The 17,766-nt window shown below is 38.9% G+C and overlaps 1 protein-coding gene across 1 annotated transcript; it reads left to right on the forward strand.

Annotated features, from left to right (window-relative positions):
• Nucleotides 1-14,109: 14,109 nt before the first annotated feature.
• LOC137013007 (olfactory receptor 2A12-like) lies at nt 14,110-15,036 on the forward strand. Its single transcript, XM_067376562.1, has one exon. It carries the CDS (start codon nt 14,110-14,112, stop codon nt 15,034-15,036), a length of 927 nt encoding a protein of 308 aa, XP_067232663.1.
• Nucleotides 15,037-17,766: the final 2,730 nt, after the last annotated feature.

Genomic DNA, 17,766 nt, shown 5'->3' on the forward strand with positions numbered 1-17,766 from the left:
ATTAACCATCGTAAGGACTTAGAAAACTATTTATGAAGGTAAAAAAAGTTACTTAGTTCTACTTTAAGGGGCAAATGGTGTCCTTTAAAAGGTGAAATCTAAGTGGAAGAGAGGTTGTATGCAGAAGGATGGTAAATACCTCAGGGGGTACTCCACTCAAAAAAAAGTTTGGGAACCACATATATATCATTAAACTGAAAAATGGAGTGGTCACAACAATAATGATCCTGGTCGAAACCGCAGGTGGTCAGTAAAACTGCATCACATATCTGTTTTGTTGGTAATAGGTGCCTAAGTGCATATAATGTAAACAATACGAACATAGTGAATTCATAAATGCATTATTCATCATTCACTATACACTATATTCATTATAGTGATTCAAAAGTTATCCAGGGATAATGCAATGGTGTATAGAGTACCTCAGCAATGGCGTGTTTTTGTAGGCAAAACCCGGAAGCAAGTAAGCATTTTAGGACTTCCGGTTCCATCGCCCCTAAGTCAATGGGTTTTTTGAATGGGTTTTTGCTAAATTGCCTGAAATAAGGTCTGTGGTCTGTGGTTAAGTCTCTAAATATTTTCACGTTTTGATCTATGACATAAAACACACCAGTTATAACCCGCTTGTGATTTTTTTAAACCTTTATTGTGTCTTAAAAATGGCAGTTGGTAACAAATTGCTAAAATGGACTACTTCCTTTGGTGGGGACTTCAGAGGTCATCATCACAAACAGGACATTTGGACAGAATTTCTCATGAAAAAGTGGATAACAATACTCTGCGGATTATTATTCGGATAGGTGCCATTGTGGAAAATGTGCTACCATGCCAACATCATTTATTTGTTTACATATTTTTTTTATTTCATAAATCTTAAAAGTTTTTACAATCTTATTACAATTACATCAAGCTCTGCCATCTGGAAATGTGGATATCGCGTGCACCATAACACCAACAGCAGAACGGTTATCTGAACAACAAAGAAATGTACAACACTCGTGTTACAGTGTGTGTATTCACACACATACGTGATGCTGTCTACCTTTACATTAGCGACAGTAACTGGGCTGTATTGGCCCACGTTGAGGAAACAGTCATCAGAGAAATGTGTGGTGCATACATACAAAACTATGGGAAGTTGTATCAGCGCATTACCAGAGAAAATAAAATTAACCCACTGTTTCTTCATAGGCTTGGATGAAGGAAGTAAAAAAATACTTTGGTGTTCATTTGTACATCCAAACACTGAGCAACTGCCATGCTTCGCTTGTTTACAAGGCATGATGTCTCTCGAGGAAAAAAAAAAAAAAAAAAATATATATATATATATATATATATATATATATATATATATATATATATATATATATATATATATATTGTGCTCAAATCTCACTGTAGTAGCTAATTTTCTCATGGGCGGAGAAAAAGCAGAGAAAGGGGAGGTAACCTTTCCCCGTATGACAACATATAGGGAAGATTCCAGATTGGGCTGTCTGAGCTTTCATTTTCTCAATTTACCCAGGGCTCGGTTTACACCAATTGCCTTTTCTAGCCACTGGGGGACCATATGCAGGCTAGGGGAACTCATATTAATGTTAAAAAACCTCATAAAGTGACATTTTCATGCCATGGGACCTTTAAGAGAAAAACGAGACAGACAATGCATGTGTATCCGTATCAGTGTACTGGATCTTATTAGACAGCAGTCTAATATTCCTGCTCTATGTGTTTTAAAGGTGCAATATGTAAGAATTTTGCAGTAAAATATACAAAAACCACAAGGCCAGTGTTACATATTTTGTTCACTTGAGTACTTACAATATCCCAAATGTTTCCAACTATTTGTAAATTGTGAGAAAATTGCAATGTTAACCAAGGCTCCGGGACGTGTGAAGAGTCGCTTTAAGGACGCTTTAATATTTACATGTTTTAATAGACAAGGGAACAACTGTTTTGATATATTTACAGACTAACTAATTATTGTTATATAGCTCAACACATTTGAGCTATTATTGTTTGAATCTAATTTTCTTGATTTTTTTTCGAGTACCATGCTTTACCATGCCTCAGAGAAAAACACTATTTTGTGAAGTAGCTAACATAGCATAATCAGATGCAGCTTTATTTTTAGTTACAGTGATACAGAATTTTCTCCATCATACAATATGTTTTAAAATTAATTGCATGCAATTTATCAACACAAGCCAACCAGCATTTAATATGATTTTCTAAAATTGATCTAGCTTACTGCAGTGTGCAACAGTGTCTCACAACAGCCACCGAGCGAATGCACAGAGTAACGTTATAACATAATTTTTCGACACTCTCAAATGTATCTAATATGATAAACAGAGCTGCGTTAACTCATACTCATGACCGGAAAAGCGGAAGCAGCGCCGGTGACTGTGGCATAATAAAAGATCTGCTGCTCGCGGCATGTGTTGTGCAATCGCTCCAGCAGGAAGCGATTGCACTGTCGGGAAAAAAAAAGGTTGCCCCTGCTTTATGTAAAATAAAGCTAAGAAAAAATAATAGTAAAATGAATGATGCCTTTATCCTGTCATTATGCTGCACATGCATTTAATGCACACTGAGGTTTCAGAATCCCAAAATACATTTGGACAAGGTGATCAGGATTTGTATCATCCTGGGGTTTATTTAGTAATGACTGTCTGACTATAACTACTTATCAAATACACACACACAAAATCATGGATATGAAATGTTGATTTGAGTTTTAATTTTTTTTTTTTTAAATGTTCTTGCTTGTAGAGTAGGTTCCACTTAGAAATCAGCGAGATGAACACTTCAACAATATTAAAATATTAAGTTATATATACAATATTATATTAATCAGTAATCCAAGATACTTTTTCTAGTTAGATGACATTATATATAATAATGATAATAACTTTATTTTCTATAGCACCTTTAAAAGAGCTTCTCTAAAGCACTTTACAAGGTAAAAATACAAGGAAAATACAAAATGAATCAACAATAGTATATTGGTATTAAAACAACAAGAAATTGTCTCAGGTTACCCATGATTCCCATTCAGTTGGTCATGTTCGACATCCACAAGCAACCGTTCAAAATGCTCATGCAGAAACACATTTTCGAGTGCATCCGCCCCCAAGATTGGTTTGCAATGATGTCTCGATTCTCCCTCGGCACAGGCAGTTTCTGCGCTTTGCGTTCGAGGGTCGGGCATATCAGTATGCCCTTCGGGCTGGCCCTGTCTCCCTGCATCTTCACAAAAGTCATGGAGGGAACCCTTGTTCCCATAAGAGAACAGGACGTTCGCATCCTCAACTCTCTCAACGACTGGTTCATCCTAGCTCAGTCTCGGGATCAGTTGTGTGAATTGGTGCTCAGTCAACTCAGCCAGTTGGGCTTTCAGGGCAACTGGGAAAAGAGCAAACTCTCCCCTGTGCAGAGGATCTCTTTTCTCGGTATGGAGTTGGATTCGGTCGATCAGACAGCATGCCTCACAGAGGAATGTGCTCAGTCAGTGTTGATCTGCTTGAATACGTTCAAAAGCAGGACAGCAGTCCCACTGAAATTCTTTCAGAGGCTTTTGGGGCATATGGCAGCCACAATGGTTGTAACCCCGCTCAGTTTGCTTCATATGAGACCACTTCAGCTTGGCTTCACGGCTGAGTCCCGAGATGGGCATGGCAATGCTGCACATACTGAGTGCCAATCACTCCAGAATGCCAGCAAGGCCCGTGTTTGGACCCCTTGTTTCTTCGGGCAGAAGTGCCCCTACAGCAGGTGTCCCAGCGTGCTGTGGTGTTCACAGATGCCTCTGCCACCGGCTGGAGTACCACGTACAACGGGCATGCAGTGTCAGAGGTGTGGACGGGCCCCCAACTGCATTGGCATGTCAACTGCCTTGAGTTGCTAGAAATACGCCTTGCTCTGAGCCACCTGAAGATGCCGTTACAGGGCAAGCATGTGCTGGTCCATACAGACAACACTGCGACAATTGCGTACATCAACCTCCAAGGTGGTCTACGCTCCCGTCACACTCCTTTAGCGTCAGAAGCATCTGAGGGTGCTTCAAGCCATTCATGTCCCCAGTGTGCTCAACCCCCAGGTGGTCTCAGGTAGTCCTGTTTGCCTCTCCAGAAACTTCTCACTGCCAGCTGTTTTACTCCCTATCTGAGGGAACACTCAGCACAGATGCACTAACATACAGCTGGCATCGGGGCCTTTGCAAATATGCATTTCCCCCAGTGATCCTACTTGCACAGACCTTGTGCAAAGTCAGGGAGGATGAGAAGCAGGTCCTGTTAGTTGCACCCTATTGGCCCAACCGGACCTGGTCCCAAGAACTCATGCTCCTCACTACAGCCCCTCCCTGGCGCATTCCTCTAAGGAAGGACATTCTTTCCCAGAGATGGGGGCACCCCTTGGTACCCACCTCCAGACCCCTGGAAACTCCTGGATGGGACGTGGAGGTTATAGGTGACTTACTCCCTAGTCGTGCTTTCCTTCTTGCAGCAAGGTTGGAGCGTAGGCTGTCTCCCTTCTCTCTCAAAGTTCATGCTACTGCAAAATCTGCATACCATGACCACATCGATGGCAAGTCTGTTGGAAAGCAAGACCTGGTCATCAGGTTCCTTAGAGGGACGAGACAGTGAAATCCTTCTCTACCTCTCTCCATACCCTCTTGGTACCTTGCTCTGGTGCCTCGAGCACTCCAGAATGCTCCCCTTGAGCCCTTGCAGTCAGCAGACTTAAAGATTCTCTCATTGAAGACTTTGCTGCTGGTTGCATTGGCCTCCATCAAGAGGGTAGGGGACCTGCAGGCATTTTCGGTCGACAAATCGTGCCTACAGTTTGGGCAGGGCGATGGCCACATAGACCTTGGCCTGGCTATGTGCCCAAGGTTCCTACCACTCCCTTCAGGGACCAGGTAGTGAGCCTGCAAGCGCTGCCCCCGGAGGAGGCAGACCCAGCCAGGCTTGCTCTATCCAGTCCGTGCTTTGTGACTGTACATAGACAGAACTCAAAACAACGACTTTATTCAGCATTGTACTCTCTTCCGGAATCCTTTCCATTGAATTGATTCCATTGAATTGATTCCATTGAATCCTTTCATCTGTTGGCATTGGTAATGCACTTTTACGTCATTGTTTTTGGCGATTAGGACATCCGTGACGTGCACACTTACGCACCATTTTAAAAAATATAGCAATACCAAAATACAAACAATGTAGAATAGCTTGAATACAGCGTGCGTCTCCCTCAGACTGTAAACGAAGCTCTGGCGCACTAGATAACACGTCAGCAGCGTCTTACATCAGCAGTGTCACTGCGGAGTCGTGAACCCAGATTGACAACAGACCCGGAAGAGAATACAATGCTGAATAAAGTCGTAGTTTTTGTTATTTTTGAACCAAAATGTATTTTCGATGCTTCAAAAACTTCTAACTAACCCACTGATGTCACAGTACAGTACAGACATGGACAGTATACCGTACAAACACTTTCAATGGAGGGACAGAAAGCTCTCGGACTAAATCTAAAATATCTTAAACTGTGTTCCGAAGATGAACAGAGGTCTTACGGGACATGAGGGTGAGTCATTAATGACATAATTTTCATTTTTGGGTGAACTAACCCTTTAATGTCTAAACCGCTGGCCACAAAAGTGACTACGTTGTGTTATGAAAAACTGGACAGCAAGCTGCAGTTTCAGCGATCTTTTATTCCTGATATATTAAACAAATAAACAGCCTCTATGAGTGACTCGCCCTTATCATGCTCTCTTCCATGTATTTCCAAAAGCAAAGAGGAAATAAATCACATTAAACAAGAAAAATTATATAACAGAAAACATACCTGATGTATAAAACAAATAAACAGCCACTATAAATGACTCGCCCTTATCGTGCTCTGTAAAACATATGATGTACACTTGTCACCATGTGATCACCATTTCCATATATTAGAAAAAAATATAACTCAAAAAGGGTGAAATGACAAAAATAATCACAAAGATAACATTATACACATAAATTGGAGTGAAAATAAAAACATAAAAACATTAATTAAAATAAAGATTAAAAAGATTTTCAGGAGCCAGATTACAACTCATCTCTTCCAAGAGGAAGATGAGGAGACAAAACAGGAAATTATGTTGGCTCATGACATTTCAATTAGGCAGTTATATCAGGTATATGAAAATAAACAATTTTGTGTCAATTCTAATAATAATATATATATTTAACAGTAAACTTTGTATACCTGTTACACACACACACACACACTAACACACACTAACACACACACACACACTAACACACACACACACACACACACACACACACACACACACACACACACACACACACACACACACACACACACACACATAAATATATATATTCAACAGCTTTTTTGTAATATTTCCAACATTATTGCCCATGTTTTTCCCAATGTTGACCTTTTCTGACAACATACCCCAAGAGAGGAATGCCATCAAACAGCAAAATAGGTTTTTCTTTTTTTTTTTTTTTTTTTTTTTTGTACATTATCTCTGTATTGGCAATTGTAACAGTCCCATCCTGTTTTCTATGCCATCACCAAGAATAGCACTGTTCTTGGTCTTCTGGGGAAAATGGCCACACAGAGAAATAATGTCCTATGAGGGATAATTATGATAGTAATGACTAAACTTATGATAGTTAATGACCTCTGGCTCTAAGAAAGATTATTGCACCATCTCTTTATTCTCTTGTCAAGATATCTGAATCTCTTGCGAATAATGCAGTGAGGAAAAACAAGAAGTGGGGTGTTTGTTTATGCAAGTCAGCGCTTTGAGTCTCAGGATAGTTCACAATAGTTTTGACTAGGGATAGTTGTGGTCATTATTTTTACCTGTAAAAAAAAAAAAAAAAAAAAACCTTTAGCAGTTTTGTTAATGTGAAAATAAAGTGACTATGGAGTTCACCAAAAATATATTTGAGAGCAACTATACTCACACTTTTATAGTTCGAATAAGGAATCACTCTGATTTGTCCCCGGCTGCAAAGCATGCTGGGGAACCAAGTCACAATGATTCATTGACACTTTGCGATGTACAGTAGTGTACAGTATATGCTACTTGAGATGTGACTTCTGTGCCATCTTAGTAATGTAACGAAAGTGACTTTAGTTGCTACTTGAGATGTGACTTCTGTGCCATCTTAATAATGTAACGGAAGTGACTTTAGTTAAGAGAGTTAATGGTGTGGGGCAGGAGCAGGGACGTTTTCTACACTACTTTCAAGCTATATATTTAGAATAAATGACTGCACCAAGGAGAGGGACATAGTTGCACTAATAATTTGTTTATTTTGCACAAATCAATAAATTGTTTTAATTCTTTTGGTGTTATTAGAACATTTCTTTTATGTAGCAGACAATTTTAAGATTTTTGTCTATTTTTGCTTCCATGTCTTCTTTTACTCTAATGGAAAGAAAACTTTCAAATTACACATTTAGATGGTGTTTGTTATAAGCCTACTACCCACCATCTGTTTGCAACTGTAGATTTCTTCTAAATTAACCAAATAATAATATTTAGCCACTTCTTTATGACATAAATGCAGCCAGGGGCGCCGTTGGCATGGGGGACAGGCGGGTCAGGACCCCCGCAGTTTTGAAAATATAGAAGTCGACCCCCGCACTTTTGATAAGGGCTGCTTCAATTAGTCACACTATATCATCTTTTAGCTTAGGATATTTTCTTTCAAATGAGACCCTTTTCACGTTTCTGTGAGCTTCCGTTCGTAAATTATCAGCTGTTTTGTCGCAGATGTGAACAGGAAATGCGCTCTCGAACGGAGAAACACGCGATCTCCAAACCATCAATCAAAGCGTGCTAACGTTTTAGGACAGGTCTCCATGCTGGCTGGCAGTTATGGGGCCAGCATGGAGACCTGTCCTTGAGCTTCTTGAGACTCCAGGGGCACCAGCAGCTTCAAATACCCGTTTGCTGCTCAACACTGGCTTTTTTATAGCTGCCCTTTTAATACAATTAACGAGTTTGTTTGCCCATATAATCTTTAGGATATTAGGTTAGCTAATTTGGCTTGCTGTCCACTGAGGAGGGGCTCGATGAAGCATCTTCAACTCGAGCTCTGATACACCCCCCAAAAAGTGCAGAATAAATTTGGGACAGCAAGTTGGATGGTTGAAAATGCTTAAGGATTTAATGTATATGGGATACCCAGATGGTTAATGCTTGTTACCCCCCCAAAATGAGCGAAAGATTAAAGCAACATGAAGAATAGAGTTGAGGTGAGGAGTGGCACTAGTGTTTCCTATGTCGGAACACAAGGTGGTTGTGATTAATTGGCCTGGAGTCATGAATGAATACTGCTGCAGCAGTGATATTTATTGAGGCTCCTGTGGGAGCTGGGCTGGAACGCGTCGCCCTACTATGTCCACCATGTGGAGCTATGAGCAGGCTTCTGCTGCGGCAATGTTATTTAAGGAACTCTGTCGGGAGCTTGCGTTTATTGCTGCTGTGTGAGTTTGACTAGGATGCATCTCGCCGCTGAACTGCTGCGGCAGTGACTTCTAAAATTACTCCTGCGGGAGTGTTTTTTGGTACTGGAGGTTTGAGTACGTGGTTGGAGAACGTCCCGCCGCAACGTCTGCAACATGGGGGCCCATGAATTCAGAAGTACATGGGGCCCCCAGCTGCCAACAGAGGGGAAGGAGGTCCTCGTCCCAAAAGGGAAAACGGGCCACTGATATCCAGAGCGAACCTGCCTGCCGTAGAAAAAGGGAGCCTACGGTATATAGATAAAACGCAGAGCTACCGTCCTTCCAAGGTGGTTTGGATCACATAAGGACATGAGGGCCCACTGCAATCCTTATGGGACATACGATCCTTGGTACCTCCAGTCCGCTTGTTCGGGGAGATGCAAAAATAGTAGGGAGAAGCGGTCCAGACTCAGAAAGATGCTAGTGTTTGTGATGTAGAACTGATCGAACATATGTTGTTTTAAAGGCGGGGCATCGACCGATCATTTTAATTTGGTGTTCGGATAGGCCCCTCTGGGCTGCTGTGATGGCTGCACCTTTGCAGAAAGATAAGAAAAATGGATGGTTACAAGGTTGTCTGGTGTTTGGCTGAGGGGGATTGGTTTTGTAAACCTTTGATGAGGAGGGATATCTGGGGACTTGAAGAGTCAGGGCACTGTTGGCCATGGATGAACTTGGAGAGCAATGTATGCCACTGAGGTAGATTTTGATTGTTCCTGAATTAAATTGGTATGATGGAGGTAAGAGATGAAGGATACTGAAAGGAGGGAAAACTCCTGGAAAGCTCTGTGGAAGTTTTTTGAAGGAACTCCAAGCTGTCCAGTCCTGTTCTGAGAGAAACGGCTTGCAGTATGGTATTTGTGGATGCGTTATGAAGAGGTCTTGAGGGAATGGACCAGACGAATGAGAGTTCTGAATCAGGAGGAATTGAAGTTGATTGGAGTCTGCTTCCAGAGCCAATGTTCTAAATTTGAAAAAGAAGATAAAACATCTGTGATTTTATTTTGGTGACCTGGGATATGTTCATCTATGATGATGAACTGGTAACAGGCGGAAATTCTAAGGGGCAATTAACATTTCGGAACCCCATAGATTGGCTGTTACTACTATGGGATACAGGTTTATGAGAATGATTGCTTGGTCTATGTTGTGGTGGTGGAGAATTCATCTAATTTGGTTACTCCAATTGGGCTTATGCGGAATAAGGTGGAGAATCAAAATGGGCCGATCATGAATCTGGAATCTAGTTCTTTTTGATGAGGCCTTCCACTATATCAGGTCCAGCTGTTGCAGATTATAAGTTATTGCAGATCAAGCTGGAGTCAGGTATACTTTCCAGACTGCGGCTGAAATGTTCTGTCAGGCCTGAAAAAAGAACTGGTTGGAAATTGTCTGGATGGTGTCCATTTCACTAACTAACTGGGAAATAATGATTGAAGAAGAGAGAGGCTGCTCACTTAGCTGCAAAGCTTGAGGTAGATATAAAAATGACTGCTTCAAAGGAAGAAGATCAAATGTCTGCACCTGATGGAATTAGGGAACAGTTATGGGTTGAGAATGTTGGTTGTTCCATGTTAACTGCGTTGGGAGGAGCTGGAAGAGGGACTGCTGTTGCGAGAGAATGGGCTGGCAAGCGGCTCAGACCTGAAGAAGTGTTTGGTGTTGGAAAAAGATGGATGCTGGGAGGAGGGCTCCATTACTGACTAGTGTCCAAGATGGCTGAAGTGAGAGAAAGGGGTTGGTGGGCAAAAAGAGTGTTGAGATCATTTGCGGAGACAACCTCACGCTAGGATCTGTGCCAAGAAGAATGTTAGAAGAAATTGGGGAACAGAAGGGAGGGGAGGAATGAGGTAAGTTGTAAACGGATAGAGGGTGAGGGACGACTAGCGGAGGCAGCCTCACGCTAGGATCCGCTTCCTGGGTGAGCAAGAAGTAACCATCTGCGAGGGGTTTATCATGAAGAAGATTGAAAAAGAACTGAAAAAGCAGAAGGAATTAGTGATGTTACATATGAAACTGAAGCTTCAAATCTCATATCGAATACACAGCTCAATTATAATGAATGCATATGTTTTCAGAGGAGCGGTGATAAATAAAAGACGTCTCAACTATCTTTCCAGTCACATGAATGCCGTGCGTTTCAGAATGTTGAACCCAGACCACTACTCTACAGGTTTACGGAATTTAAAGTCCATTTACTAATATATATATATATATTACATTACATTACATGATCGTACATTCTGCCATAAAGACAGTATAAAACCCTATCATAATTAGAGCATGATTTACTTGCATCAAACTCGGTTAGTATTTTTATTGTTATATTTAAGTTTATTGCAACACATTAGTATGGAAAATATATTATCAGAAATCTACACGTTTAACATTGCCAGGCTTTTATTTGCTTAATGGAATGACTGAGCTGTACATCTATATTCTTTGGCTGCACTGGCTGGTTTATGGCTGCTGTAAATGTATTTATTTATTTTTAAAAGCTTCAAGATTCAAGAGGCTTCATTTCATAATCCATAGAAGGAAGTAAAGTGCGGTAGACAGGAGTAAGTTTGGATAGTTCTTGCCGGAGGAGTGGAGCTGCATATGGGAAGAGCTGGAAAAGCGGGACTGTTTTTGCGGCAGCTGTTGTTGATCGGGCGGAAAAACGGCGGACGAGGAAGTGCGTGCGGCGGCAACGGACTGTGGATTAGCGTGCTGTAAATGTTTATGTTCAGGACATCAGGTCGGAAGAGAAACTTCTGAGTCTTGCTTTTATGATGCTGAAGTGTTTGTTGGCATGCTGGAACTGTTGTTAGAACTAAAGAAGATCGTAGAGTTTAGCTTTTGATGATCTGCGGGAGAAATTAATTCCAGAGCTGGAGAGGACTTGACGTAGGCTGTTGGCGGACCATTTGAAATGGGTAGAATCAGTGTATTAGCGGCGGTAGAAAGAAGAGATGAAGTCTGTGAAGAAGACAGATGAGGCGCAGTTAAACGGGCGATCCTGAGCGTGGAGGAGAGAGTGGCTATCCGCAGCGTGGTCTGTATGAGCACTCAGAAAGAGCATCCGTGTTTGGATCTGTGTGATCCGATCTTACGCGAGATGTGACTGTTGGTGTCTCGGGGAAAGTTCGTCGTCTGAAGGGGGATGGTGGAATTTCCGTGGTGTCGGACATTGTTCAGTACAGCACTACCGGATGCTGAAACAGCTGAGACTGAAGAGAGGTAAGCAGCTGCTTATATACTCTGGCTGTTGATTGGAAGATTAGATGGGCTCGCTCCTCCCTAAATTACGTTTAGGAACTTCACTTAATTTTTTGGACAGGAACTTTCCTCTGTAAGCCTTTATCTGACCTAGTTCTGCTGTGCTCTAAATCACTCACAAATCTTATGATAATTTGATAATCTCCATTCAGTTTTCACAAAATATTAGTTGTTTTCATGCCTTTTGCACAACATTGCACCATTTCATGCTTTTCATCTTCAAAAAGATCTTTCTTCCTCCCCATATTGCATGAGAACTGTGACTTGCTTAATAATGTGGAACAACCTCTAAGGGTTTCCATAGATCTGGCAAATTATTTTGTCTGAGATTGATACCAGTTATCTAAAAAGACATGGATAAATAAATGAACAAACATTTTCTTAGAAAAACTAAAATCTGAATGTTTATAATAGGTTTAAAGGTTAGATATATTTTTGGTCATATTTTAACAGGCTGGCAATTCAAAAGAGTCATACAGCTACATCGCAGTATAATAGCCAGCTGTGTGAGTTAATTTGACTAACCTTTGTGGGTGCGATGTCTCATAAAATTTGATGTTGCCGTTCCTGTGTCTTTAATTGTTTTCCCAAAATCTGTGCATCTATCTGATCTGACATGTTAATAAACCCAAACAAAAGAACTTGGCATGGTGGTTCTCGTCATTTTCATGGGACTCTTATGACATTTCAGAGTTTACACGCAATTGAGAATGTGAAGGTGACGTCACGCCGCATTGAGCTCTGGGTAACTTCTTTGTTTATCCGGCATGCTGGAAGGATCACGCAGCCTTTCCATAATTGAGTTTAGTGCAGTAATTTGTTTTCTGTCATGATTGTGTAAAATGTCACCATTGTATGTCATTAATGCTGTATTGATAATGGCGATAGTAACTCATATCATCGTTCTGAGAGAAAACTGGTCAATTTATTTATTTATTTTTTTTCGTAAAAACACCAGGTCGAGAAGATGACGAGAAGATGCCGGATGGCAAATCTATTAATAATGGCACTGATAAAACCAACTGCTCATCACTCAATAAAATAAACACACTGTTAAGTATTTTTGAAAGTTTCGACTTTGTTTGGTTTAATAATTAACGTTACCTTTGCGAGTATGACTCTCACTCCGCTTGTGAATTAGCAGAACTTGAACAAGGACATTCTAAAATGTGTAACAAGAAAAACACTTCATGTGGCTTAATGCACCAAGACAAACAAAAAATTCTGTACATATCAATTAAACCATACTGTTTGGAGATACGCATATCATGAGCCTAAAATATGAACGCAACACGTTTACATGTTAAACGTTCCTCTCATGTAAAGAAAATGCTTAATGTGGCTTAATACACTGAGACTGTGATATTAGAGACCAAATTCTGTACATAATTTACTAATAATAAGGCACATATGTGCAGAAAAACAGACCAAAATATGTGACCCATAATCTCTGATTCTCCTCCTCTGTGATCATGGAAAAAGGGAATATTTACATTGACAAAAGTTGTAGGCCTACTCAATATGCTTGTTTAAGCATCATTTAAACATTTCCAACAAATAAATTAATTGACTTCTTCAATAAATCAATTTATTGTGCAAGACTTCTGATTCAATTAGCCGCTACAGGGAAATAACTAGAAGAGTAATGAAGTGTAGTAAACTGTAAAACAATTTGCACTACAGACCAGTGTGTTTTTAATTACAACACTACAATAAAATATTATGGTAAGAAAAATCTTCAATATCAAGCAGTATAAAGAGTTGTACAGCTAAAAATAACTGAAAGCAGATGTCACCAAAAGCCAAACACATTAAATTTACAAATGGCTGCACCCGCTCTTACGTGAAAAATAAGGTGGATAAATATTATTTATTGCCTTCACATATGTTAAGCACATTTTAGTCCTTTATTTTCAAAACATCTGGTGATTTAAGTGACAAAAAATGGTGTATTTCAAAGTATCATATGAAAGACCAACCAAGTTCTTAGAATAACCCCTGGGGTTTACTGACATGTTGCCATTAGCAAACACGTTATTTATAGGCATGTCAGTGGTTATTACAGCCTCCAAATCTTGACTGAGACCATGTACTGCAAGATTTGAAATTTAGCATTTAAGGTAATGGTTGAATGGTTTTAGAAATCATTGTCTTTAAAAGCTATTTGTCATTTAGGTAGATTTTTGTCTTATATGATGCTCATTTATTTTAGATATAACTGTTGTTTTTAATTGTTTTATGGTGAACATAAAGAATCAAAATACAATACATTTTAAAATTGTGTAGTTACATCAATAGAACATGAATAATATTACCTTTTTTGCAACCTACACCCTGATGGAACCAAAAGACTCAAAATCATTCAGACATATTTATTTCACATGCTTTTTGGTGCTCTATATTCTGATACTGTTTGTGAACACTTGGGTCAGTGTTGTTATTGTCTTGGAGAGAGCCCTTCATGAACCAATGTACATTTTTCTGTGTAATCTGTGTTTAAATGATATGTATGGAGCTGCAGGATTTTATCCTAAATTCCTACATGATTTAATGCTGGATTCATATGTGATTCCTTCTTACATGTGTGCATTTCAAGCTTTTGTGATCTACAGTTCAGTTATGTGTGACTGTACTACAGTAACAGTGATGGCATATGACAGACATTTGGCCATATGTCGACCTTTAGACTATCACTCGAAGATGAACAAATTGTCTTGCAGTGTATTACTTGCCTTCTGCTGGATCCTACCCTTAGTTTACATGATCATTTGTGTTGTGTTGTCAAATAGGATGAAATTGTGTAAATATCAAATTAATAAATTGTACTGTGACAACTGGTCTATAGTAAAACTGTCATGTGAATCAACTGTTATCAATAATATTTATGGATTTTTTGTAATTTCATTTTATTCTTGCCTGTGTGTATTTATTGTTTTTTCCTATATTAAACTTATCATTGCATGTAAAGCATCACTAGAGTGCAGAAAGAAATTCTGGCAGACTTGTGTCCCTCATTTGATTACAATGATGAATTATATTGTTGCTGTGTTTTTTGATGCCTTGTATAGCAGATATGGCTCAAGTGATGTCTCAGAGAATCTGCGGAATTTTTTGGCTCTAGAGATGCTTATTGTGCCACCTCTTGTCAATCCAATAATCTACGGATTAAAACTCCAAGAAGTACGCAAAAGAATCTTGAAATCTTTTGTTAATATCAGAAAACAATAAACAATACACTGCATATTATTTTTTTATTCTTGTTTAATTGTTTTATGTGCAATGTCAAAGCAAATTTGTTTACATTACTCATGCATTACAGTCATGCTTTAGCAAAAACTACAGATAGACTGTGGTTTATTGTAAATGAGTGAAGCATTATGGTCAATATATGCCAATATCATGATACTGATGTTGATAACAGTTCATGTTCTTTTTTGAAAAGATGGCAGGTCACAGGCATGTGTCACAGCTTTCAAAGAGTAATAACTGCATGATTACCCAGGAGTAGTAGTTTTTAATCATAAAGCCTTCATATACTTGGATAATATGTTCTCAATGAAGAACTGTGTCTTTAGAAATTCTTAATTTTATTTATTTTCATGTTTATGGATTTTATTCCACCACCAAATGACTCAAAAGCATGACAGTGAAGATGCTAATAATGATAATAAATAAATACATGAATAAATAATTAAAACTATGTTGGGTCATTTCATGTCAACTCAACCAGAGGTTCAACCTTTTTATTTTGTTACTATTTTTGTATGAAGAAAGACTAACAAATATAATTATAAAAGCCAAAATATTAAATGCCACTGATTAATATTTTCTGAATAATCCACTATTTTGTGAAGGGCGGTCAAAATGACAGTATTAACCTCTTTTGGCAGTGTGACTGTATTAACTGCTGGTAGCTCCAGAATCACTTTAAATAAACAAAATCCCTTCTTCCAAATTTTCCTGATAAGGATTCACATATAGAATCTTATGAATAAACTACTGAGAGCAAATTAAAGGGATAGTTTACCTAAAAATGAAAATGTCATAATTTACTCACCCCCAAGTTGTTCAAAATCTGTATATATTTCTTTGTTCTGCTTTAACACAAAGGAAGATATTTTGAAGAAAGTTTGTTAACAGGCTGCTTTGGGGCACCATTGACTTCTATAGTAGGAAAAATAAATAAATAAATAATAATATGGAAGTCAATGGTGCCCCAGAACTGTTCAATTTCTCACATTCTTCAAAACATCTTCCTTTGTGTTCAACAGAACAAAGAAATGTATATAGGTTTGGAACAACCTAAGGGTTAGTAAATGATGACAGAATTTTTATTTTTGGGTGAACTATCTCTTTATTGGGCCTCAACTGGAATAGTTTTTTTCTGGCACTGAAGTAGTTAAACTTTGCATAACCTCTACTCTATTTAATTATATGTAAGTGTGAATTTGTGAAATGAGTCATGGGTGTGTTTTGGGCGTAACATGCAATAAACCAATCAGAGTGTCATCTCCTATTTTTTTTAAAAGCCATTGCGGAAAAAAAAAGCCATTGTGGATTGCTACATGGCAGAATAGACACTCTCAACCTGATGTGTCAGTTTAAATACATTGCCACGACTGATCAAATAATTAGCCAAATTAATTACTTGTCATTACTGCAAAATCATAATTATGATACATGCAATGACTATCCATTATGACATGTAGGCATTTTTATCTTTATGTACACAACAATAAACTTTTACATTGTAATCCTTTTATTTTTCATATTTAGCATGTTTGTGTGATGCTGCGCATCCCTGTGTGTGTAACAAGCAAAGTGTACGCGCATTTTGCACCCGCATAATAGGTGCATATTAATAACACGCCCTTTAAATAACAAAAAATACTGCGCCATTGACTTTAGACCAGGTTTTTTTTGGTCAGTGGCACAGTCGTTTCAGTTGCCTCAAAATAGCAACATGCCAGCAATGTGCCTGAACACAGCTCATTTTTAAACAAGCATGCCCATGGGCGAACAGATTGGCACGAATGCATTTGCTATTTAAACAACGTGGTGACATGAAAATGATAACTGCGTTGGGCTGAAACTAGCAAAAAACACTTGCGTTGTGCCTGCCGTTGCATTGTGCCGGGTGTATGATAGGGCACTCAGACTTAGTCAATCTGCTTTTGTCTCATTGGCATGGAGACTCAGAATGTGCTGTAGTTCTTACTGTTCTGTTGAACAAAGACTCTGAACGTAGTGTGTGTCTCTTTCCTCACCGACTGGAGGCTCAGAACGTGGTTGTATCTGTTACACTCTTACCCTTGTGGGCTGGGACTCAGAACTTTATTGATCTGTTTTTGTCTATCCCCTTACAGAATAGACTTAGAACTAGGAGTTTCTATTGAAAGGGTACCTTTATCTCCTTTATCTCCTCCAATGAGGAGGAGATCTATTTTCCACATTTGCACATAATTCTACACACACACACACACATGCAATATAATTCACCCACTGAAAAGATTTGTTGTTTTTTACATTACAATTTAATATAAATGGAAGATTAATTGAATTAGGGATGCATGTATCTTGTTCTTTACAGTATGAAATGGGGAAGAGCATGCATAGTTACACTGAAAACACAGTTTACAGAATAATCCCAGAGGTTTATGTGTCAGAGGGTCACAGAGAAATTGCTGTGAGGAAAAAAGAATATTGATAAGCATGTCAGTTGTCTTTAGATCCTCTTCATGATTGTCAGTATGTGACATGATGACTCTAGCATGGTTATAGTCTATCAGTGCTGATTGTTTTAAAACAACATTTGTCAATTTTTTATGTAATTTTTAAGTCTTGTCATGTAATTGTTATTTTTAATTATATTTATATTATTTATTTATCTGTGAATTTCAAAGAATCAGATATCAAATTATCGTGTATAGGAAAAATCACAATTTAGAGTAGCATACA

This window comes from Chanodichthys erythropterus, chromosome 22, assembly GCF_024489055.1.
Source record: "Chanodichthys erythropterus isolate Z2021 chromosome 22, ASM2448905v1, whole genome shotgun sequence".
NCBI classification, from domain to species: domain Eukaryota; kingdom Metazoa; phylum Chordata; class Actinopteri; order Cypriniformes; family Xenocyprididae; genus Chanodichthys; species Chanodichthys erythropterus.